Raw genomic sequence first — 25,589 nt, 5'->3', positions numbered from 1 at the left:
TCTAACCAACTACATCCTAACGCATAACTACTTCACCTTTGAAGAGAATGTATACAAAAAGATTCATGGCACAGCCATGGGCACCTTCATGGCAGCCACCTATGCCAACCTGTTTGTGGACCACTCAGAGGAAGCATTCCTAGACTCCCTAAATTCCAAACCCCTATTCTGGTTCAGGTTTATTGATGACATCTTTATAATATGGATCAACTCCAGGACACCTTATCCTCATTCCACCCCATCCTCAACATCTTCTCTCCCATCTATTTCACCTGGTCCTCCTCCACCCGTTGTACCACCTTCCTAGATGTCAATCACCTCCTGTCAGATGGCTCCATTCACACCTCGGTCCACATCTAACCCACAAATCACCAACAGTGACTAAACTTCGACAACTGCAACCACTTTCACACCAAAAAAATTGCTTCCATACAGCCTTGACACCTGTGGTAGCTGCACCTCCAGTGATGAGAACTCCCTTGCTCAGTATGCTGAAAGCCTCTCAAAGGCCTTTGCATACAGACAACACCCTCAAGACCTAATTTACAGACAGATCTCTTGTGCCATATCCTCACACACACCTAATCCTCATAGCCAACCCAAGAGACAACCGCAAAGAAGCATTTCCCTCGTCACCTAATACCACCCCGGACTGGAACAACTGAACCACAATCTTCGTCAGGGCTTTGATTACCTATCATTATGCCCTGAAATGAGGAACATCCTACCCAAGACACTTCCAACCCCACCCAGTGTGGTGTTCTGCCATCCACCCAAACCCCATCATATCCCAGTCGATCACTATGCCACTGCCACCTCAAATCCCCTGCCACAGAGATAATACGCCTGTGGAAGACCCAGATATAAGACCTGCCCAAACAGTCCAACTAGTACCACCTACTCTAGTCCTGTCACAGGCTTACTCTACCCCATCAGAGGCTGGGCCACCTGTGAAAGCAGCCATGTTGTATACCAGATCTGCTGCAACCACTGCACAGTGTTTTACATTGGTATGACAACTAGCCAACTGTCAACTAGAATGAATAGCCATTGCCAAGCTGTTGCCAAAAAAAGGTGGACTACCCAGTGGCACAACATGCAAGATTTCAATGGCTGTGTCACGTTGCCGTGCCATCTAGATCTTCACCACCACCACCACCACCACCACCAGCTTTTCTGAGCTGCGCAGATGGGAGGTAACCTTACAGCACATCCTTCGCTCCCATAACCTTCCAGCCCCCTCCCCACCCAACTGTGTGTGTGTGTGTGTGTGTGTGTGTGTGTGTGTGTGTGTGTGTGTGTGTGGGCGCACGCGCGTGCGTTCATGAAAGCTAGCAAAGCCCCGTACCTTTTGTGTGTGTACCTATTGACATACAGTGTTTCTGCCACTTGGTGGGATGTCTCCTTTATTCCTATATAATTGATTTTTATGAATGTTGTTTTAATAAGTGCAGTTACTCAAAGGGTGTTAGAATTCACCATCTTATGTTTCTAGCAATTAGTTACTGTCATGTTTACATAGTTTCCTTTATGAAATGGGTAAATGTTTTCAGATTACCTCTTCCAATACTTTTTTTGCATCTTTTACACTTCCCATGTAGCTTAATGAACAAGATAAATTTTGCTGTCTTCATTTCATGCATGGCATTTCATTGTGATATTAAACAGTTATAAATGAATCTTTAAAGAGTAAACAATAATAATTTTATTGTCATAGCATGCTTATAAGAATACAGAAGAATTATACAAGTGCATCATTATTGAAAGCTGTATGTGAAGGATAGTGTCGACCATTAAAATACAGCTCTTCCATTCACTGATTTTTCAATTTTGTAACTGACTGTACTCATCTGGAATGCATGAACTGTGTTTCATAAAACTACTGTTCATAATATCCTCTTTTTCAGCTTAAAAATGAACTAAGGCATTTTTATTAATTCATGAATTGTGTTTCTTAAAGCTACTGTTCATAATATGCTATTTTTCAGCTTAAAAATGAACTAAGGCATTTTTATTACTTTTAGTAGCACTAAATATGGAAATGAATAATTGAATCTTACTAGCTGATTCGTGGATGGGCCAAATTTCAGATTTTATTTATTTTTGATTTCTCAAAAATTAGCAGTTTCAGTGACACTGCAACATGGATGGGATGCCCACAAGTGTTATGATCCATGTTAACAAGATATATTATGTTTTAATTGACTTGGAATGTTGTAATTATTACACAAGGAAACAAATTTTCACCTAGGTTTCACAAACTTTTATTTTACCTGTGCTATGTTTTGGACCTGTAATGTTAGTGTTACTCTGTTGCAAAGTTGTTATTCATGCATACTGTTGTGTTAACAAGCAGAGTCAACAACTTCTAAAACAAACAAGCAACAATTATAAATATGTTTGAATTATAGACTATCTCAGAAAATTAATGTTGCAATATGTAACTTGGAATAAAAGATGAACAGAGAGCAGCACCACTTCACATTTTTGAAAATAGTGCATTATTTTCTACAGAACATACAGAATGGGGAGCTCCCACAACTATTCAGGCAGTTTTTTGTGTTGGTGAGTGTTACTACAGAGTTTATAACCTTGAAGTGATATTATTTACTAAGTAAACACAATATGTGGAGAATGGACTAGAATTTTATTTAATAAGTTTGGCGTTATCCAGAAGCAGTGAGTAAGTGAACACAGCACTCATATAGGTGCGTAGATGATGTGTTGTCGTCGTGGAAATGAATTAAAAGGTAACATCATACCTCCATAAAGATAATGAATAAGCAATATTATGGAAAGGGTAGCAGACAGGGACAACAAAAAGACACACATTTACACAAATTTACACAAATCTGTAAGTGTCAAGCCACAGACAGTGGTCATGTGTGTTTGACCTATGAATATCTGTGTGTGTGTGTGTGTGTGTGTGTGTGTGTGTGTGTGTGTGTGTGTGTGTGTGTGTGTGTGTGTGTGAGGGGGTGGGGGGTGTCTATTTCATAGATAGTCTTCTGGCCGAAAGCTTGTGTGTTTAGGTGTTTAGCAATCTTTTTGCTGTGCCTGTCTACGACTCCAACATTTCCACTATGTGGTGAGTAGCAGTCTATACTTTTCACAATACTCTCATTATTCTATCCTGGATGTTCACTGTTTGATGAGTAAGCAACATACATAGTTCAATATGGAAATACAAGGCACTGCCATCAACTTTGTACATTTTACCGAAGATATCCATACCATAATCCATCAGCCAAAAATAGCCAAAATGGTGCATCAATGAGTTTCTTTATTTCAGCTGCATTAATTCATCCAGTTCTCTACAAACACGCTTATTATATGTTAGACCACTTGCTTTCGGCACTTTGTTTGCAGTTGATTCTGACTATGGACAACAAACTATTGGTACAACAGCTCCGAGAAATAAGTACCCGCTGGCCCTCAAAAGTAGACTTCTCTGTGGAAGACAAACATTTTAGTAATAACAATAATACTTTTTTCAAATGATAGCCAAGAAAAAGTGCATGAGACTGTATGTGAGAAAATTGTCAGAATCAGCATCAACTTGATACCTAAAAATTATTCAGTTATCAATGATGTTATTGACACAAAAGGTAAACATTTGTTCAGCTATAAGCGCACAGTCCTTGGTGAATAAAAGTGAAATTACAAGGTCATGTGCAAGAAGTGTAGCTCATTCTTTGTAGGAAAGACATATAGCTCAGTCTCAAGTAGAAGAAACGTTATAGGTGCTGGAAATCCCAGAAAACTAACTTCACCTTCAAGTAGTTTGGTTGTTTGGAAATATGTTATAGATGTTCAAACACATTCAGCGCATTAAGAAGATATACTATGCAAAAACAACATACAGATAATCCTGAGCAGCTACTAAATCATCAAATCTAGTTATCTCACTCACTGCTTGTGGATGATTCCAGACTAGTGTTCAATAATATCACCTTTGCAAAAGTATAACACTTGAAAGGAGGCATGGAACCCAGAACCTAGGTTGTGCACAGTAAAAGTTTGTGAAAGATAGGGAAAAGCTGTGTTCTGAGATCTTTAAGTTTTTGTCGTACATAACCACATTGTCATACAAATATTTCATAAAGGACGATGTGCTTGCAGCTGCAATATAATGCAGTAAAAGTGTTTTTAATTTCATAAGTAAATTTATTATGTAGGTATTTTCTGTGGTCATGGTACATCTATCGCTTACATTTATACTGTTTTGCAATTAATGACACTGAAAAATGTGGTGACAAATTACTCTTTTGTACCGGCAGCACTGGTATGATCAAACACCTACTTGACATGGCTATAGGTATAATGATCCTATTTGAATCTCAGACTTGACATTGCATCTTATTGCATGTGAGTTCCACATTTTTTTTCATCATTTTCATCCTTTATGAAACATGTACAATCATAGCTGGAACTATTACTATCACTATCCAATGCTTTTAACTCTATGAACAGGCACGTCTAATTTTGTGCACTCCTCAACTTACACTATTATTTACATATATTATTACACTAAAAGCTAATGAATCATTCATGTCACATGTTCATACAACTACAGCTAAAATATGTATAATGAAGAACAAATAATATCTTGATAGTTTTTCTTGGGGAAATCAGCCGAGAAATATTTTCAATTTAGCAGTGTTTCAAGAAGCAAATTTTGCCAGAAGACATCAAGTAAGAAAGATCACCCTGAAAGAAAAATACTACTCCGCTCATTTCCTGACAAGAATTTGTCAATGCAGCTGATTGAGGAAGCCTGCATTCGCAAATAATGCCTTATTGGGCAGTAACCAGTGTAACCAAATATAAGACAGTTATGAAAGTAGTATCAATAATATACTGTAGGAACAGTTAAGAAATCAATGAATTAAAATGCAGTATGTTAGAACTTCGTAGTGTCGCCGTTACTGAAGATGAACGAAAGTTTTCTTTACAGGGCGGAAATGAATGATATTGCCACAGTTGTTACATGTACACTGAATCTTGAGATTATTCCAATTCTGAAAAATTAAATAAAGGGAGAAAGGAAGGGAGACCCTGTTGGGAAGGTATAGGGAGATGACAAACCAAAGAATGACACACACAAAATTTAAAACAAACATGCCCAGAAAAGAAAGGATAAGGCGCTGACATTGTGGAGCTCTGAATTCATGTTACAGTGCCAGGAGACATTACTCCCAATAATTTGGAGAGGGAGAGAGAGAGAGAGAGAGAGAGAGAGAGAGAGAGAGAGAGAGAGAGAGAGAGAGAGAGAGAGAATAAAGCCGAAGGTGATCGTCATGTACAGTCACTACGCTGCTTTGTCACTTAATATGAGACACTGATGTAGGAAAAATTACTTATTCCCTATTAATATCAATAATGTCATGTAATTATGTACGTAGTTATTAATTTCACAATCTGATGTTTTTTTTCAGTGAGTGTCAACACAACGCAGTGCTGCAAAACATTAGTGCATGTGTCCTGAATTAGCAATGCAATCGTATTCACAGTTGTTTCAACACAAGACTGTTCATTTCCAGACAACAAAAATTACATTATGTTACATTTAACAGTTTCTTCTTATTTCCCTTGTAGATCAGGTTCTTTTGACTTTGCTGTGTACACAATTTCTGCATATTCTGTCCTGTCCTCCTCTGGTCGAACCTGTGGTCGTGGTTTTCCTGCTACATCTTTCAAATCAAGTTCTGCATAAACTATGTCGCCACGACTTGTTTTCTGTTGGAGAGGCTCAGCTGCTGATTGCATTTCTGGTTCCATCTGTAACAGTAATAACAGTCACTTAAACTATTTATTCATAGAATTCAGGATATTATCCCAGGAAGCACCAGGATCCCACAATCTAGCTGCTTATGGAAAAGCAGAAGTTAATATCAGAGTTTTATTTCCCAAGTGCAGATATTGAAAAAGACAAATACAAAAATTTGGAGTGTTGGACAAGGTCACAGGAAGCTCAGTGCAGCCCGTGGTCAGTGAGAGATGAAAACCTGGTTTGTTGCTGTCATTTAGAGTTGAACTAGGGAACTGAGAGCAGTCTAAACTCCAGGGTCAAATTTCTGAGGGCCATTAGCGGAAAAGAAAAGTTTTTGTCCTTCCGTAACCACATTGTCATACAAATATTTCATATCATATTTTGTAAAGGAAGATGTTCTTACAGCTGTAATATTATTCAGTAAAAGTGTTTTTCATTTCATATGTAAATTTACTCTTGACTGTGTAGGTATTTTCTATGGTCATGCTGCATCTACCACTTCTTGTAAAATTTAAATTTTGTAATAAAACTTCAAGAATGAATTTTTCACCCTACAGTGTAATGTGCACTGATATGAAACTTCCTGGCAGATTAAAACTGTGTGCTGGACAGAGGCACCAACTCAGGACCTTTGCCTTTCGCGGGCAAGTGATCTACTGACTGAGCTATGCAAACTTGACTCACGACCTGTCCTCACAATAGTACACTTTGCCAGTATCTCATCTAATACCCTCCAAACTTCCCGGAAGTTCAAGAACAGTAAGGATTCGTTATATTCTGTAATTTATTTGTTCTTTATTGGTTTTTAGTAAAACCTGTGTTGTTGAAGAGGCAGATTTACAATAGTGATTATGAAGCTTGTCTGGAATCCTGTCCTGGAACAGGACTTACTGCCCTCAGGTCACAAGATGGACAAGCAGTTTTTCGAGTTCTTGAAACAACAGCTTGTACAGAAGCAGAGAGATCCTGCATGTCTACTATCATGCCTGGCAGTCCCAGCTTTCTGCCATTTTTTGAAGCTCAAGAGGACTGGGAAGTGTACCACTTCATATCCAAGCAAACAACATTAAGTTCCCCAAGAGACTGTGAGCTTCTTTTTTATCTACAAACAAATGGCTCTGTTATCTCACGCCAAAATTATCCCTTTGCCTGAACCATCACTGCTTCCTCTATCACTATTTACTCACTTTTAAGTGAACATTTTTCAACAAAAATGCATGTGATGGCCACTGATTTAGTTCCTCCTTCATCGTAAAGCAACATCAGGCATTTATGCATCATGGACTGTGGTTTTACAGCAATTAAGTAGAACATGCAAGTTTATGTTTTCTTTTGGAAAATCATTTGCTGAATCCTTAGTACATGACATGTTGGTCAGATTACCACCAGAAACTGAAGTGTGTGCTCAAACATTTTGAGAAGCTCATCCTTCTTTAGGTGAAGTTTTGTGTAGCGCTAAAACTTTTGAGGTTTCATTAGGAGCTTAGGCTGTCTTTTCCACAGCATATAATACACTCCTGGAAATGGAAAAAAGAACACATTGACACCGGTGTGTCAGACCCACCATACTTGCTCCGGACACTGCGAGAGGGCTGTACAAGCAATGATCACACACACGGCACAGTGGACACACCAGGAACCGCGGTGTTGGCCGTCGGATGGCGCTAGCTGCACAGCATTTGTGCACCGCCACCGTCAGTGTCAGCCAGTTTGCCGTGGCATACAGAGCTCCATCGCAGTCTTTAACACTGGTAGCATGCCGCGACAGTGTGGACGTGAACCATATGTGCAGTTGACGGACTTTGAGCGAGGGCATATAGTGGGCATGCGGGAGGCCGGGTGGACGTACCGCCGAATTGCTCAACACGTGGGGCGTGAGGTCTCCACAGTACATCGATGTTGTCGCCAGTGGTCGGCGGAAGGTGCACGTGCCCGTCGACCTGGGACCGGAGCGCAGCGACGCACGGATGCACGCCAAGACCGTAGGATCCTACGCAGTGCCGTAGGGGACCGCACCGCCACTTCCCAGCAAATTAGGGACACTGTTGCTCCTGGGGTATCGGCGAGGACCATTCGCAACCGTCTCCATGAAGCTGGGCTACGGTCCCGCACACCGTTAGGCCGTCTTCCGCTCACGCCCCAACATCGTGCAGCCCACCTCCAGTGGTGTCGCGACAGGCGTGAATGGAGGGACAAATGGAGACGTCTCGTCTTCAGCGATGAGAGTCGCTTCTGCCTTGGTGCCAACGATAGTCGTATGTGTGTTTGGCGCCGTGCAGGTGAGCGCCACAATCAGGACTGCATACGACCAAGGCACACAGGGCCAACACCCGGCATCATGGAGTGGGGAGCGATCTCCTACACTGGCCATACACCTCTGGTGATCGTCGAGGGAACACTGAATAGTGCACGGTACATCCAAACCGTCATCGAACCCATCGTTCTACCATTCCTAGACCGGCAAGGGAACTTGCTGTTCCAACAGGATAATGCATGTCCGCATGTATCCCGTGCCACCCAACGTGCTCTAGAAGGTGTAAGTCAACTACCCTGGCCAGCAAGATCTCCGGATCTGTCCCCCATTGAGCATGTTTGGGACTGGATGAAGCGTCGTCTCACGCAGTCTGCACGTCCAGCACAAACGCTGGTCCAACTGAGGCGCCAGGTGGAAATGGCATGGCAAGCCGTTCCACAGGACTACATCCAGCATCTCTACGATCGTCTCCATGGGAGAATAGCACCCTGCATTGCTGCGAAAGGTGGATATACACTGTACTAGTGCCGACATTGTGCATGCTCTGTTGCCTGTGTCTATGTGCCTGTGGTTCTGTTAGTGTGATCATGTGATGTATCTGACCCCAGGAGTGTGTCAATAAAGTTTCCCCTTCCTGGGACAATGAATTCACGGTGTTCTTATTTCAATTTCCAGGAGTGTACATAACACATAAGAACTATCCTCTTGATTGGCAAGTGCAGCACAGTCCATCTGATGGTGAAACTGCAAAAATGTCAAGCAGTCGAGGTAGAAGTGGAGTGGCACCCATTTGACCAGAAAGATATCGAACCCCTCTTTTCTTTACATGCTAATCACTGCTTTCCACATAATACTAATCACTGCTTTCCACATAATAATGATGCATATCAACAGTGTCTTTACCAGGGTCATAAAGCAGATGTTTGTCAGAGCCATTTGAGCCATCACCAGTTGGTTGCACCAGCTTTAGCAAAGTTGTCATAAATAAATCGACTGGAGATGATCTTTTCATAAGTTGACTGAAGATGATCTCCTCAGTGAACTGAGACAGGTGAGGCTGAGGCGGTCTGTGACTGTCATTAATTGTGCCACTGTTGTTTACCCACATTACTTGTCACCAGGAGATTTCATTCTGTGCCATGCCTAAGTGATCTTGCAGGATGCAACATACTTATATTGACTGATCAGGATTAGAAAATCACCCACTCTCATTTTCATTCATTTTACCATTGTCTTGTACTCCTTTAATTTGCATCAAAAAGAAAATTCAGTTCACGACATTGCAAAGAGAGTGTGGTTGGTCAGTACTTGTCTTAAAGAGATGAAATTCCTTGTACTGTATATAGAAAAAAGTGAAAGCATAAAATAAATATTCATGCTTTCGGAACTGTAGATTCCTTCTTCAAGAAGGAAAAGCTGATTTGTTTGAGAAGTGTGAGAATGAGGAGAAGGGGAGTGTTTCTACCAGTAACACTAGTAATTACTCCACCTGAAGGTGAGTACTAGTCTTCTCTCTTTAACTACGTAAGCTTCCTTCCTCTTTCTCTAGCGCTGTCAAACTTTGTCTGGTCTATTTCTTATCTGTCCTTCCTTCCTCTCTGGTTTTCAACTGTCCTCTGCGTTTTCAGTATCACACTTTTTCAGAGAATGTCATTCAGTTTATTCTATTGTCCATTTCTTGTCCTGCTCATCTGTTATATCATGAGTCAGGATTCTAGGTGACTCTTCTACCAAATCTGTGCTAGTTTTCTTTCTGGTGAATCAAGGAGCCTCAATTCCTGACAGCTTCTGTGTGTGATTGATAGGCCAAAAACCACATACATATGGACTGAATTACTGTTCATGTAACAACTCACAACAAACCAAGATTATGGGATTTATAACTCAAAAAAAATTTCCAATTCTGTACAGAATTGAGGAAAGTTGTAATCCCAACTCATTTTTTAGCAATGTTTATTGAATGTTTTCATTTTGATAAGACTGAAGGAGCAATCTGTTTTACTTACTAAAAATATCATAAACCCAAGATTGCATAAATATTTCTGTATTTAGAAATACTGGTTTCAACAGACTTTGCTGTTATCTTCAGGTCTTAAACAAAACTTTATTAAGAAATGTATTCATTTTATGTTGGACCCCACACCAAGTTGTCACATGGATAAAAAACTGCACATTATAAAAGGTTTGTCATAACTAAAATATTTAAAAATATAAAGCATCTTGTGCAAATGGCCATGTCCATACATATGCCACTAATAGATGATTGTTACATCACAAAATGTAACAATCATCTGTGAGTAGTTTATATATGGAGATGGCCTTTTGCACAAGGTGCTTTATGTTTTTAAATACACTCCTGGAAATGGAAAAAAGAACACATTGACACCGGTGTGTCAGACCCACCATACTTGCTCGGGACACTGCGAGAGGGCTGTACAAGCAATGATCACACACACGGCACAGCGGACACACCAGGAACCGCGGTGTTGGTCGTCGAATGGCGCTAGCTGCGCAGCATTTGTGCATCGCTGCCGTCAGTGTCAGCCAGTTTGCCGTGGCATACGGAGCTCCATCGCAGTCTTTAACACTGGTAGCATGCCGTGACAGCGTGGACGTGAACCGTATGTGCAGTTGACGGACTTTGAGCGAGGGCGTATAGTGGGCATGCGGGAGGCCGGGTGGACGTACCGCAGAATTGCTCAACACGTGGGGCATGAGGTCTCCACAGTACATCGATGTTGTCGCCAGTGATCGGCGGAAGGTGCACGTGCCCGTCGACCTGGGACCGGACCGCAGCGACGCACGGATGCACGCCAAGACCGTAGGATCCTACGCAGTGCCGTAGGGGTCCGCACCGCCACTTCCCAGCAAATTAGGGACACTGTTGCTCCTGGGGTATCGGCGAGGACCATTCGCAACCGTCTCCATGAAGCTGGGCTACGGTCCCGCACACCGTTAGGCCGTCTTTTGCTCATGCCCCAACATCGTGCAGCCCGCCTCCAGTGGTGTCGCGACAGGCGTGAATGGAGGGACAAATGGAGACGTGTCGTCTTCAGCGATGAGAGTCGCTTCTGCCTTGGTGCCAATGATGGTCGTATGCGTGTTTGGCGCCATGCAGGTGAGCGCCACAATCAGGACTGCATACAACCGAGGCACACAGGGCCAACACCCGGCATCATGGTATGGGGAGCGATCTCCTACACTGGCCGTACACCTCTGGTGATCGTCGAGGGGACACTGAATAGTGCACGGTACATCCAAACCGTCATCAAACCCATCGTTCTACCATTCCTAGACCGTCAAGGGAACTTGCTGTTCCAACAGGATAATGCATGTCCGCATGTATCCCGTGCCACCCAACGTGCTCTAGAAGGTGTAAGTCAACTACCCTGGCCAGCAAGATCTCCGGATCTGTTCCCCATTGAGCATGTTTGGGACTGGATGAAGCGTCGTCTTACGCGCTCTGCACGTCCAGCACAAACGCTGGTCCAACTGAGGCGCCCGGTGGAAATGGCATGGCAAGCCGTTCCACAGGACTACATCCAGCATCTCTACGATCGTCTCCATGGGAGAATAGCAGCCTGCATTGCTGCGAAAGGTGGATATACACTGTACTAGTGCCGACATTGTGCATGCTCTGTTGCCTGTGTCTATGTGCCTGTGGTTCTGTCTGTGTGATCATGTGATGTGTCTGACCCCAGGAATGTGTCAATAAAGTTTCCCCTTCCTGGGACAATGAATTCACGGTGTACTTATTTCAAGTTCCAGGAGAGTATTTTAGTTATGACAAATCTTTTATAATGTGCTGTTTTTCATCTCATGACAACTTTACATGAGGTCCTACTTAAAATGAACAAGTTTCATAACAAAAAGATTTATTGAGACCTGAAGATGACAGCAAAGTCTGTTGAAACAAGTTGTTTTAAATAAAGAAATAGGATATTTCTAGCAATGTTCATTCTCATTTTGTTTGTAAAGAACGAAATTCGTGGTCTGTATACAAGTACACTATAATTATGAAATTATACTCTTTTCCAAATTTGTTTGTAACATTATTGCACATTTTTGCAAACTATAATTACAAAACCTAGATTTATCTTTACAACAGAAGCTTATGTCTGTGAAAAATGTAATTTGTTTTAATTTGTTTTATATCTTTCAAAACAAATGCTATGACTTGATTGTTTGACAAATTTAATATCCTTAACAGTAAATAAAACCTTATTATCTTTTCAATTCAGAATCAATATTATACTTCTAAAAGCATCCAATTTCTGTAAAAACAATTTATTGACTATAAAATCTCATTGTAAACAAACCCTGTTATGTGACATATCTTTTTATTTTATATTTTTATTTTATGACTATATCAAATAATTTTTATTACTATTGTTGTTCTTAGATTTTTGAACACACGAAAAAAGAGAAACAAAATTTTACTTAGATTTTTACTGTTTGTTGAAACCAGATGTTATGGTAATTTCGAATTTGAACTAATAACTTCTGGAACATACTGAAAAATATAATTTGCTACACAGGACTAAATGCATTAGCGTGCTGTCAGTCATCAGGTAGGCTGTGATTCATAAGAATTTGTACTGTGCATATAGTGTGGTGTCATCTGACGAGTGAGGTCCCATGGCACAGTTGGTACCTCATCATGGAACCACAAGCTAAAGACAGTTGTTGCTAGTTGCAGCCATGAATGAGAAATGTCAATGAAGACACACCCTCAAGAGGTTTGTACATCTCATCTGTCGAAGACCGAGCGAGGTGGCGTAGTAGTTAGCACACTGGACTTGCACTCAGGAGGATTATGGTTCAAAACCATGTCCGGCCATCCTGACTTAGGTTTTCTGTGATTTCCCTAAATCACTTTAGGCAAATGCCAGGATGGTTCCTCTGAAAGGGCACAGCCAACTTCCAAATCCTTACCTAATCTGATTGGACGGAAGACCTCACAGTTTGGTCCCCTTCCCCAAACCAACCAACCATCTGTGGGAGTCTATTTAAGACAGAGAGCAGCACAACTCAGTCCACTCTGATAGCAGCCTTATTGCAGTTCTCATTCAAGATTGAGCTAATGTCATTAGTCAGAGTAGTGTATGTAAGTTCAGAGTTAACTGATGTTTGACTGTAATGTTCAACTGAGAGTATTTCTGTGTCAAATAATCATTCAGTGCATGGACTATAAAAGTTGTAACAACTGCAGTACTATTATTCAATGTAAAAAGCAATCATCATTGTGTTCTTAGACTGTAATATGTGTTATCAGCCAACATATGAACATGGATGTTTTCTACAGATAAGTATTTGTTATTAAAGTGTTTCACTGAAAGTCATCTAATGATAATTGTATATTGTGGAAGCTTCTCAATCTCCCCCAGAAGTTAGAAACTTAGAAATTTTGTCTAGGCTTGCTGTGATATAGTATATAATATAGAACAGCTTTTGTTTTCAAAAAGTGTTGTGTAAATGTCTCTCTAGTGTGTAACAACTGCGTGTTGTGTTCTTCTGAATCAAGCTGCTTGTAATCAAACATCTGATGAGAAATCATTGAAACAAAAATGTTTAGGTTAAAATTCCAGTATTCCATAACGAAAAACTCGGATGAACCTTATTATAATGAAGTCTGTTGTTTGTAATCATCCCTTAGAGGCTGATACCAAATGAAGATAAGTACTGATGTGACACATGCTATCAGGATATTAAATAGTAAATGCAATACTAGTGGTACTAGAAGTGAATGCATGAAGTGTTGGTAGTTTATTTGTGAGTGGTTGTCGTAACCCATACATCTTACCTCTGCTTCCTTGTACGCCCTGTATTTCTTTCTCTCTCTCTTTTTTTCCAACAAAGGTAGTTTTATATTTCACAAGCCAAAGATTCACATTTTTTAGTTGTTATCTTTCAGCTTTACTTCAGTTGTACCTAGGCTTTTGGCAGATGGTATCCAGACATTTCACTTCTACCTCAAACATTGTCTTAATTTTTGATTTAATATATTACTAAGAAATACTCACCTTGGGAGGTTCTGGGGGCTCATCAGATACTTTATCTTTTTTCTTGTTGAAAATGTAGCTGAGATTCATCTTTGGTGTCTTTGTCTTGTTTGCAGGGCCATGATCAGCACTTTCTGTGTCACTTCTGAAATTAAATTAAGTTCATTTTAAAAAATCGAAGTAGGCTGTGTCCTCTATAGCGAGAATTACTTTATAAGTAGAACTGTACCTCTGAGATGTGTTAGCATCTTTGAAAGCATACAATAAAACTGTAACATAATGAGAATGAAAAATGGAGGAGGGAAAAGAGGATGAGGGGGGACGGGGGATGGAAGCAGCAGGCACAGAATTATTATTTCCACACCATGAATTTAAGAGTATACCTTGATCTGGTGATTAATGAAAGCAATACTTATAACTGAAAATGACTGCCAGAAATAATTTTGAAAATAGGACAAAGAAAATTCAAGTCCAACAAAAAATTACAGTTGGAATATTCTTACATAGTACTGAGAGCTACAATATGTTGGAGATTTAATTTGCATTTCTTCAGGTGTGAAGCACTGGTTTCACCATAATGATAAAAATAACTTAAGTTATGAAACAAGGAGGTGGGAAAAGACGTGGCTGAAATGTGTTAGTTGGGGAATTAATCAAGGTCATGTCTTGGCTCATCCTGGTGCTGAGTCTATATTTGGTATCCACCAGAAACACACATGAACATAAATCAGAATTAGAATGGTAGTCATAACACAACTCTTCATTAAAAGCTCTTCATTTTTCTTCCAAGCCAATATCAGGGTAGGATACACAAGAAAATACTAACACAGAACAAATAATAATGATTAAATGTACATGAAAATAACTGCAAACGAAACAAGAAAATGCTGTCAGTGTTGTGTGGTATAATAAATATTTCCAGTATTAGCACAAATAGCCTTATTTTTAAACTGAGCGAGGTGGCGCAGTGGTTACACACTGGACTCACATTTGGGAGGACGACAGTTCAGTCCCGCGTCCGGCCATCCTGATTTAGGTTTTCCGTGATTTACCTAAATCGCTCCAGGCAAATGCCGGGATCGTTCCTTTCAAAGGGCTCAGACAACGTCCTTCCCTAAACCGATGAGACCGATGACCTCGCTGTCTGGTCTCCTTCCCCAAAACACCCCAAACCAACCCTTATTTTTAAAATATAAAATGATTCCAGATGAAAATGGCCAAAGTTACGATTTACATTCAATAATGTTGACAGGAATGTTTTATAATGTATTGGGCAAGCTGCCACCTGTTTTGAGGAATTACTGGAGTGATTTATTATTGATTCATGGGACATTAATAGTTCTTTCGTGCTTGAAACTGCTGTCCGTAACTGGCGCTCTTTCACAAGGCCTATGTGCCAAGCCAGACTGTCTTTCAGGACAGAAGTTGTCCATCTAGTAAGGTTTTATGACAGGGCACACTTCTGTGTGTGACGTCTGTAGGCAACCAGTAGGAAACATGCAAAAAATGTCACACGGTTCTGGAGATTGTGGGCAGCATGTGGGTTCCAGACTCAGCTTGCTCTCCCAACAGCACAAACTTCCCTAAATCTCCTATCCTATTATTCGGACTTGCTCCACTTCAATTCAGCTGGGATAGCTTCTCAAAACTGCTGGTGGCATGTTTACATTCCCCAAGTGCATTCCTTGTATCCCATGATACTTTGTATTCATACAGCAAAGACTACCAAATCCACCAGTTAGTCCCTCAACCGTTAGGGGTAAAACTCAATGGGACTCGGGGCAAGTAAGGCTAGCAACCTGCTTCCCCGATACTTTAAATATTATGCTAGCAACAATCAGAGCAAAATGCCTCGGACCTTTGGAGGTGACAGAATGCCACCTCTAACTGACAAACCAGGGACTCCTAAGATACGACTTGGCAAACAAATGGTAATGAGATGGGGAGCTATTAATATCAATGGGGGCTACTCTGGGAAGAAGGTAGAGCTGGCACAGGCTGCAAGTAAGATTGGGCTGGTTGTTTTAGCTGTTAGTGACATTCGGGTAAGGGGTGGGAAAGAAGAGGAAGTGGGAGAATACAAGGTCTACCTGTCAGGAGCCAAAGAAGGAATAGCACAGTGGGGTGTAGGGCTTTACATCAGGAAAGAAATGGAACCCAGCAAAGTTGCAGTAAGGTATATAATGAACAAATGATGTGGATAGATTTGACAGTGTCTAGCAAGAAAATTAGGATGGTGTCAGTATATTTGCATTGTGAAGGAACAGATCAAGATAAGATGGATAGTTTTTATGAGGCACTCAGCGATGTAGTTGTTAGAGTAAAGGACAAGGACAGTGTTCTGCTCATGGGTGATTTTAATGCCAGGATTGGAAATCGAACAGAAGGGTATGGAAAGGTTATGGGTAAATTTGGAAAGGATATGGAGGCCAACAGAAACGGGAAACAACTCTTGGATTTCTGTGCCAGTATGGGCTTAATCACAAATTCCTTTTTTAAACATAAGAACATTCACCGGTATACTTGGGAAGGCAGGGGAACCAGATCTGTCATTGACTATATAATAACAGATCAGGAAGTCAGGAAGGCTGTGAGGGACACATGTGTATTCAGAGGATTCTTTGATGACACTGATCATTATTTAATCTGCAGTGAAATTGGGATTCAGAGGCAGAAAGTGCAGGAGGTCAGATCCATATGTAGGAGGATAAGAGTGGAGAAACTTTAGGAGAAGGAAATCAGGCACAAGTATATAACAGCGATCTCAGAAAGGCACCAGTTAGTTGAATGTAGTCAATTACAGTCATTGGAAAAGGAATGGACAAGGTGCAGGGACACAGTACTAGAAGTGGCTAAAGAATGTCTTGGAACAGTAGTGTGTAAAAGTAGGATGAAGCAAACAGCCTGGTGGAATGACACAGTCAAGGCAGCCTGTAAAAGGAAAAAGAAGGCATATCAAAAATGGCTACATACTAGAACTCAGGTAGACAGAGAAAGTTATGTTGAAGAAAGAAACAAAGCCAAACAGATAATTGCAGCATCCAAGAAGAAATCTTGGGAAGACTTTGGAAACAGGTTGGAGACTATGGGTCAAGCTGCTGGAAAACCATTCTGGAGTGTAATTATCAGTCTTCGAAAGGGAAGTAAGAAGGAAATGGCAAGTATTTTGGACAGGTCAGGAAAACTGTTGGTGAATCCTGTGGATGCCTTGGGCAGATGGAGGGAATATTTTGAAGAGTTGCTCAATGTAGGTGAAAATACGATCAGCAATGTTTCAGATTTCGAGGTAGAATGGGATAGGAATTATGATGGAAATAGGATCACATTTGAGGAAGTGGAGAAAATGGTTAATAGATTGCAGTGCAATAAAGCAGCTGGGGTAGATGAAATTAAGTCGGAACTCATCAAATACAGTGGAATGTCAGGTCTTAAATGGCTACACAGGATAATTGAAATGGCCTGGGAGTCGGGACAGGTTCCAACATACTGGACAAAAGCAGTAATCACACCAATTTTTAAACATGGAAACAGATGTTATGGAATAGGATGCAAACTTTTGCAAGCAATTAAAGGTCTTTACATGGATAGTCAGGCAGCAGTTAGAGTTGACGGTAAATTGAGTTCATGGTTCAGAGTAGTTTCAGGGGTAAGACAAGGCTGCAATCTGTCTCCACTGTTGTTCATATTATTTATGGATCATATGTTGAAAACAATAAACTGGCGGGGTGAGATTAAGATATGTGAACACAAAATAAGCAGTCTTGCATATGCGGATGACTTAGTTGTGATGGCAGATTCGATTGGAAGTTTGCAAAATAATTTTTCAGAGCTAGATCAGAAATGTAAGGACTATGGTATGAAGATTAGCATCTGCAAAACAAAAGTAATGTCAGTGGGAAAGAAATATAAACGGACTGATTGCCAAATAGGAGGAACAAAGTTAGAACAGGTGGAAGATTTCAAGCACTTAGGATGCATATTCTCACAGGATGGCAACATAGTGAAAGAACTGGAAGCAAGGTGTAGAAAAGCTAATGCAGTGAGCGCTCAGCTACGATCTACTCTCTTCTGCAAGAAGGAAATCAGTGCCAAGACTAAGTTATCTGTGTACCGTTCAATCTTTTGACCAACTTTATTGTACGGGAGTGAAAGCTGGGTGGATTCAGGTTACCTTATCCATAAGGTTGAGGTTACAGACATGAAAGTAGCTAGGATGATTGCAGGTACTAGTAGATGGGAACAATGGCAGGAGGGTGTGCACAACGAGGAAATCAAAGAAAAACTGGGAATGAACTCTATAGCTGTAGCAGTCAGGGCGAACAGGCTTAGATGGTGGGGTCATGTTACATGCATGGGAGAAGCAAGGTTACCCAAGAGACTCATGGGTTCAGCAGTAGAAGGTAGGAGGAGTCAGGGCAGACCAAGGAGAAGGTACCTGGATTCGGTTAAGAACGATTTTGAAGTAATAGGCTTAACATCAGAAGAGGCACCAATGTTAGCACTGAAAAGGGGATCATGGAGAAATTTTATAAGGGGGACTATGCTCCAGACTGAACGCTGAAAGGCATAATCAGTCTTAAATGATGATTATGATGATGATGATGATGATGATGATGATGACACTATACTCTTATTGAATGCCAACTCCCTCATCTATCCTGGAACCTCTACAGTATACTTTCACACTGTAGACAATATCTAGAAATTTGAAATGATATCATTCAAAGATACATTAGTTTAACAAACATCTGCAAATATGAGTGCTGTAGTTTTCCTGGTGAAAGTCCTTGGGGTATGTCTATTGAGGGTATTCACTATCTTTGATTGAGAATTACACATGATCCCAAACTGATGAGACACTGGTAAGGTGCACACTAAAGTTTCTCATTTGCTCCATGTGCTCTTCATGCTGTTCAAAAAATCTACTGTGTAGACAAGATTATCCAGGACATCCTTTTTTTCCCTTTAAAACCAGATTAAAGAAGTATCTATTGGACAGCAGTATACGTCATAATCCATGGTAAGGAATTCCATCACCTTGCATTCCATAATAGAATTGTTAAGGAGTACACTTAAGGAAAGATGAAAAGCAAAGTGGCTCAATTTAAGGGTGAATAAACTTGAGTTGCTCAGGCCAACCATTCATCTGTGGCATACCTCCATCACTAAAACAAAATGGGGTGATTTTTGGTACCCTCCCTGTAGGGCATTGCCCTTTAACCCATGGTTTCCTGCTCTGCCAAAAAATACATCAGAGTAAGCTGTCTGTGATTAAACATTTTGATTGAGTATGATTAAACTGATGCTCTGCTCTGTATTTTAAGCATAGACACTTGAGGCGAAACAAATGGAATTTGGCATAGCTATAGTCTGTCAGTCTCTTCATTGTATGGCTGCAGCCTCAAGCAGTGTGGCGACTATTGGCCAAGTTGTGTGTAATATCTTTGTTTTGCCAAGCTCTTTGTGACAGCCTGTATATGCGCACGAAAGTTTGCATATGTGGAAGAGATCAAGAATGTATCTAACTGTATATGTGTGCTTCCGAGTAATAAAATAATGTTTATTACATGTGGTATAGTGTGCATCATTGAATTCGGCAGTCCTACAACACTAAAACCCACACTGATGAACCCGAATTTTGTTCGCGAGTGCTACAACGAACTTTCCTACAGTCGATCAGTACACACAATGGATCACTTGCCGCCCGCTACACCACACATGTGCCAATTTAAGTTTCCCAATGGATGCTTCAGTATGGTTTTCCAATCATCCACCTTGTGTTTGTAATAGTTCGACGCAGTTCCCAAACACATCTACTAGCAGTACATAACAGGACAGCTCTTGCGCATTCCACAGCCACGTGTGCCGGCATCAGGTATGAACAATAACTTTCCGTTATCGTACGTGAGTGAGTCAGCTGTCATGTGGCAGTGTTCCGTACCAACAGCATTTTTTTCACACAGAAAACTTTGAATATGAACGTTTTACAATGAGTATGGACTTTCCACGTGTTCCGAGTGCTCAACAACGGCCCACACAATGTGCTCAAACCCCAGTTACTATGTTTACGGGTTTCCCAAGTGCCAGTGTGAACTTTTCACCCAAATCAGGGGCAGTACAAATCAAGCCGGATGCCCAAGACAGGAAATTTCATGTTTATCACAGAACTCCACAGTTTGCACTAGCCCCCCATACACCCCCCCCCCCCCCCCCCACCCTCCCACTACCTACGTCTACTTTATGAGTGTTTCCGCTGGCACACGCCATTCCTGCCGTGCCTACCAATGTGTGTTCAACAAACATTAGGTGATTTTACAATTTTAATGCACCTGTAGGGGAGGGGCCCGGAAACTGTACTCTGTCGTTCTCCACACATCGGTCAACTACGGTCAACTCTACAATGCCGGTCCATTCTATACCTGTGTTGGCGTTCCTCCATTGAACGCACAATTTACTGATTTCTTGGCCAAGGTCGAGCCAGCTGCGCCTACTGTGCCGCTTGCCACTGACAGTGTTGGCAGCTGGTACACCGCTATTGCACCCGAGCCAATTAGGCTGCAGAACTATGGACAGGGAGTGACAGTTTCTGATAAAGAGTTATGTCAAGACTTCCCCATCCATTGGCCGAAGCTACCACCCTTTGCAAGGACCACCCACACACATGGTTTGCCTTGGTCGACCACGTCCTGCAGCTGCACGGCATCGCTGATGACAGTTTGAAGTTCCTTTGCCTACTATGTCACCTCCATGATGAACTGGACCTGATCGGCAATATTATGGCTTCACCTCCCACTACAGACAAATATGCATTCACCTTATGCACCATCCTCGAGCAACTATCCACATCGACAGAGGAAGCTATATACCTCATCAGTCACGAGATTCTACATTACAGATCTCTGTTGCAGCTCTGGCGTCATTTTCGCGCCATGATAGACACACATCACATTCCAGATGTTACACTTTGGTCCATCCGGTTGCTCAAACTTTCTCTGGAAGTTCAAATTCAACTTCTCCATGTAACTTAAGCCCCTCTAGACGCCAAACTGAAGATCGCAGATCAGGTATACAACATTCTGCCCCCTTCCCACCATACTCCCCCAGGCGGCCCTCAGGCCACAGAGGTTGGCACACCTGTGTGGCAGCTTCCATTGTGCAGTACAGAGTGTACACAAGTTCAGCCACGCATGTGCGCGGACCCAACGCCGCTTGGCAGCCACCACCATAACTCCTCTCACACCGGCACTACTGCGACACCACCACCAGAGGAACCTGCAAACAAGACCCCCTCCACCGCCACTTCAACCTCAACCAGCACAACGAAAGATGCCACGTGCCATCCCAGTTGGTGTTATTTCCATTCCCACTTTGGTGACACGGCTAAGAAGTGTCATTCTCCATGCGCGTTCCCAACCCAATAATGCCACGTTGCACCGCACAGGCGCCTATTACTTAATACTTCTTCACCTCACACACCAGAACACTTGTATGTGAAAGATGGAGCGTCTTGCATTTCATTTCTAGTCGGCACGGGAGCTGAGGTTAGTCTGATACCTTTGTCCACAGGTATTAAATTCAAGCATCAACCTTGCTCACTGCTTCAAGCTGCCAATAACTCCCTGATTCAATCTCATGGAATAACTAATTTAATCCTTAAACTGCAGGACATTAACATCCCCTTACAGTGGACTTTCATTATCGCGGAGATGAGATGAACCCATGCTCGGGGTAGATTTTCTCTTAGCTGACCCACTGTCACCCAATCTACAACGGGGTACACTAACCATTAACTCGATAGACCAGACCACTGGTTCAGGTGTCTCTTCCCTCTCATCCGAGAGTGCCACTCTATTGTGTGAGCTAGCTGAAACCGCTGTTGCAGTGCTCTCTCTTAGATCACACAACAACAAACTTCGAGACAGCAATGAAGCCCTCCACTTACGCATTGCCGCCGCAAAAGCCAAGCTCACGGACACTCGTAAGCAGGTAACCAAGCTGTCACAGACGGCCATGCCCCCGACCCCTGCACCGCTTCCTCACACCTGCCACTGACGCAGAATGACGTTTCTACTGCCGGACAGAAGCCGTGCCCGCGATGCTACCAAGTACTCCACCGAGCTCTACGACAAGGACTGCCAGTGGATCACTGCACTGCTACTGACCCGCTGGCCTGGGACACACAAGCGTGTGCATTACAGGTTAGTTGTAGTGCATCGGGTGCAGGTCCATCACCCCCATCGGTGTTTGCAATCAACAACGGTACTGTCCACGGAATCAATACCACAGAAGGCCCACCAGTACATGCAAAGGCTAGGTGATTAAATACAGAAAAACTGAAACACGCCAAAGCTATTATTCAGGAACTTTTAGGTAATAAGACTATTTGCCCTTCTTCTAATAGTTGGTCATCATCCATTCATTTGGTGCCTCTGTGGTGATTATCAGGCACTTAACACCAGAACAATTCTAGATAATTATCCCATCCCAAATATTCAAGACTTTGCTTCCCAACTGGACGGGGCACGAATGTTCAGTGTAATCGACTGTCACAAGGCGTATCACCAACTGCCAATGGCACCGGAGGACGTTGAAAAAACTGCTATCGTCACTCCGTTCGGGTTGTTCGAGTATTTGTTTATGACGTTCAGTCTTAAAAATGCTGCACATATGTGACAACAGTTCATCGACTCATTGTTCGGAAAACTTTGCATATGCCTACCTGGATGACTTGTTAATTTTTTCTTCCTCCCTCAAGGAACATGAACTCCATTTAAATACAGTGTTCCAACTATTAAAAGTGAACAGTGTCACAGTGAACGATGCTAAGTCACAACTCCGTCGCACTAGTGTCACTTTTTCTGGGCTACGGGGTTTCTGCCAATGGCATCTGCCCTCTACCTGAATGGGTCGAGGCCATTAGTATGGTGCCTTTGCCTAAAGATTTTCAGGGTCTCCGCCGCTTCCTTGGAATGGTGGAATGGTAAATTACTACCACAAACACATCCCTCACGCCACTGACATACTAGCCCCACTGACGGATTCTCTTGCAGGGAAAAATACTTCAGGGTCTCAGGCAGTCACGTGGACTCCAGATATTTGTTGCGCATTCGATAAGCTAAAGTCAGCCTTACAGACAGCCGTTACGATCGCTCACCTCATTCCTAATGCTCCCATCTTGCTTACTATAGATGCGAGTGATACAGCAGAGGGGGTGGTACTTCAGCAATCCATGGGTTCTGTTGTACAGCCACTCAGATTTTTCTGCCACAAACTGTCCGCCTCCCAAGGTAAATGGTCAACCTTTGGCAGGGGACTGTTTGCTATTTACGCCACTATCAAATATTTCCAAGACGATATCGAAGGTAGCCATCTCGTGGTGTTTACCGACCACGAGCCATTATTATATGCTTTCTGTAACCCAGGGAAGACTCGTCCCTGAGATGTTTTTGACATATGGACCTCATATGTCAGTTTATGAACAAGATACGTTATGTCAGAGGGGCAGACAATGTTGTCATCGATTTTGTATCTAATGTGTCGGTTTTACCTTCACAACTGGACCTCAGTGAACTCCCTAAATTGCAGACAGAGGATACTGAACTCGCCGCATTGTGCTCTGAAGTTAAAACAGGACTGAAACTAGCGTTACAGATGCTTCTTGGGTTTTCATCACCCATCTGGTGCGACATTTCAACAGGCCGCATACGTCCGGTGATTCCTCCACCCTCTGCTGGCACATTTTTAATAGAATCCATGACCTGGCACACCCTGGCATTCATGCCACCACACGTCTGGTATGTGAACATTTCGTTTCGCCTGAGGTGATAAAACAATGTTGCAGTTGGGCGCGAGCGTGTGTGGCTTGTCAGCACACAAAAGTAGGATGTCATGCACAGCTCGCCCCGGGTACGTTCGATGTGGCCCCGTCCCGTACTTCTGCATAAGGACTTGTTGTCGTGCACTCATGGCACGGTGCATGATGATGCTGTCCGACTGACACTCAGACCTCCATACTCGTGCCCGAACAGAGTCATATCGCAGCGTATCAACGCATTCGAAGTGCTCATTAATGGCACACCTAAAACGGTATCTGTCTGCTGCCTCAAATCAGCACGGTCCCTGGGAGAACTGCCCGATACCCCACCCAGTCAGCCCCGACCCCCTGCTACACCCACCTCACACGAGGCATCTATCGACAGTCCGTGGATGAGTGATGCACATTCCCACACTTGCGACATTACCCACTCCCAATCATGTGACAGTGCTACAGGCGTGTGTGACATTCCCCTACAGAGTGATGTGTGTGATGAGTCCCCTTCCTACAGGCAGTCCTGTTAGGATTCAGTGACGTATCGGGCCAGCCTCAGAAAGGGTGATGTTGCCGCCGCCGACTCGTGTGGAGGTTCTGTCAACCCGTATAAGGGAGTGGTAGTGAATGTCAACACAGATTTTATATGTGGCTCTAAAGTGTTTTTTGTTATGTAGTTGGATAATGTGTGTATCTTGTATGAATGAGCCAGCTCCCCCAATGACAACTTAACCCACATTCATCTCCTCCAGTCTGTCCCCTTGCCTGACCCATCGATGGTAAAAGTACTGAGTACTGCAAGAGGCATTGAGGTCTGCTACCCCGGCTCCTCACAACCCATAGTCCTCTCCCCGGATCCCTCTACTGCTGTACGAGGATTCACCCGGTCAGGCAGGACCATCCGCCCCCCTCGCTGGCTTGAGGACTTCAATTACTAATGTAATGTAATGTAAGGTATGGTTTCAGTTTAAACACCCTCTCCCTCCTCCCTCCCCCCTGGGTGTTCCCTTTGCATGTATGCCCCAATATTTATGTTTGGTGCTCCACACTCTTGGGGGGGGGGGGGGGGGGGGGGGGGGCTAATGTGGCGACTATCGACCAAGTTGCATGCAATATCTTTGTTTTGCCAAGCTCTTTGTTCTTTGTGGCAGTTTGTAGCCGTGTGTGAAAGTTTCCACATGTGGAAGAGATAAAGAATGTATCTAACTGTATATGTGTGCTTCCTAGTAATAAAATAGAGTTTAGTACATGTGGTATAGTGTGCATCATTAGATTCGGCAGTCCTACAACACTAAAACCCTTACAGTGTTGTACAATAATATGAATAAATTTACAGGGTGTTACAAAAAGGTCCGGCCAAACTTTCAGGAAACATTCCTCACACACAAATAAAGAAAAGACGTCATGTGGGCATGTGTCTGGAAACGCTTAATTACCATGTTAGAGCTCATTTTAGTTTCATCAGTATGTACTGTACTTCCTGGATTCACCACCAGTTGGCCCAATTGAAGGAAGGTAATGTTGACTTCGGTGCTTGTGTTGACATGCGACTCATTGCTCTACAGTACTAGCATCAAGCACATCACTACTTAGCATCGACAGGTTAGTGTTCATCATGAACGTGGTTTTGCAGTCAGTGCAATGTTTACAAATGCGGAGTTGGCAGATGCCCATTTGATGTATGGATTAGCACGGAGCAATAGCCATGGAGCGGTACATTTGTATTGAGACAGATTTCCAGAACGAAGTGTC

The 25,589-nt window shown here is 42.5% G+C and overlaps 1 protein-coding gene across 1 annotated transcript in view; it reads right to left on the bottom strand.

The window, feature by feature from the left end:
• Positions 1-1,681: 1,681 nt before the first annotated feature.
• The window catches only part of LOC126285248 (fasciclin-3), a 197,865-nt gene continuing 173,957 nt past the window's right edge, over positions 1,682-25,589 (bottom strand). The window contains exons 11-12 of the mRNA XM_049984544.1: positions 14,051-14,174; positions 1,682-5,781 (exon numbers count right to left, since the gene is read on the bottom strand). Coding sequence (XP_049840501.1) covers positions 5,584-5,781; positions 14,051-14,174 — 322 coding nt within the window. The 3' untranslated portion in view covers positions 1,682-5,583. The remainder of the gene's footprint in view (positions 5,782-14,050; positions 14,175-25,589) is intronic.

The sequence above is a fragment of the Schistocerca gregaria genome, chromosome 8, assembly GCF_023897955.1.
Source record: "Schistocerca gregaria isolate iqSchGreg1 chromosome 8, iqSchGreg1.2, whole genome shotgun sequence".
In the NCBI taxonomy this organism is placed as follows: Eukaryota; Metazoa; Arthropoda; class Insecta; order Orthoptera; family Acrididae; genus Schistocerca; species Schistocerca gregaria.
The sequence above is the reverse complement of the archived record's forward strand: the minus strand, read 5'-3'. Positions and strand labels throughout refer to the sequence as shown.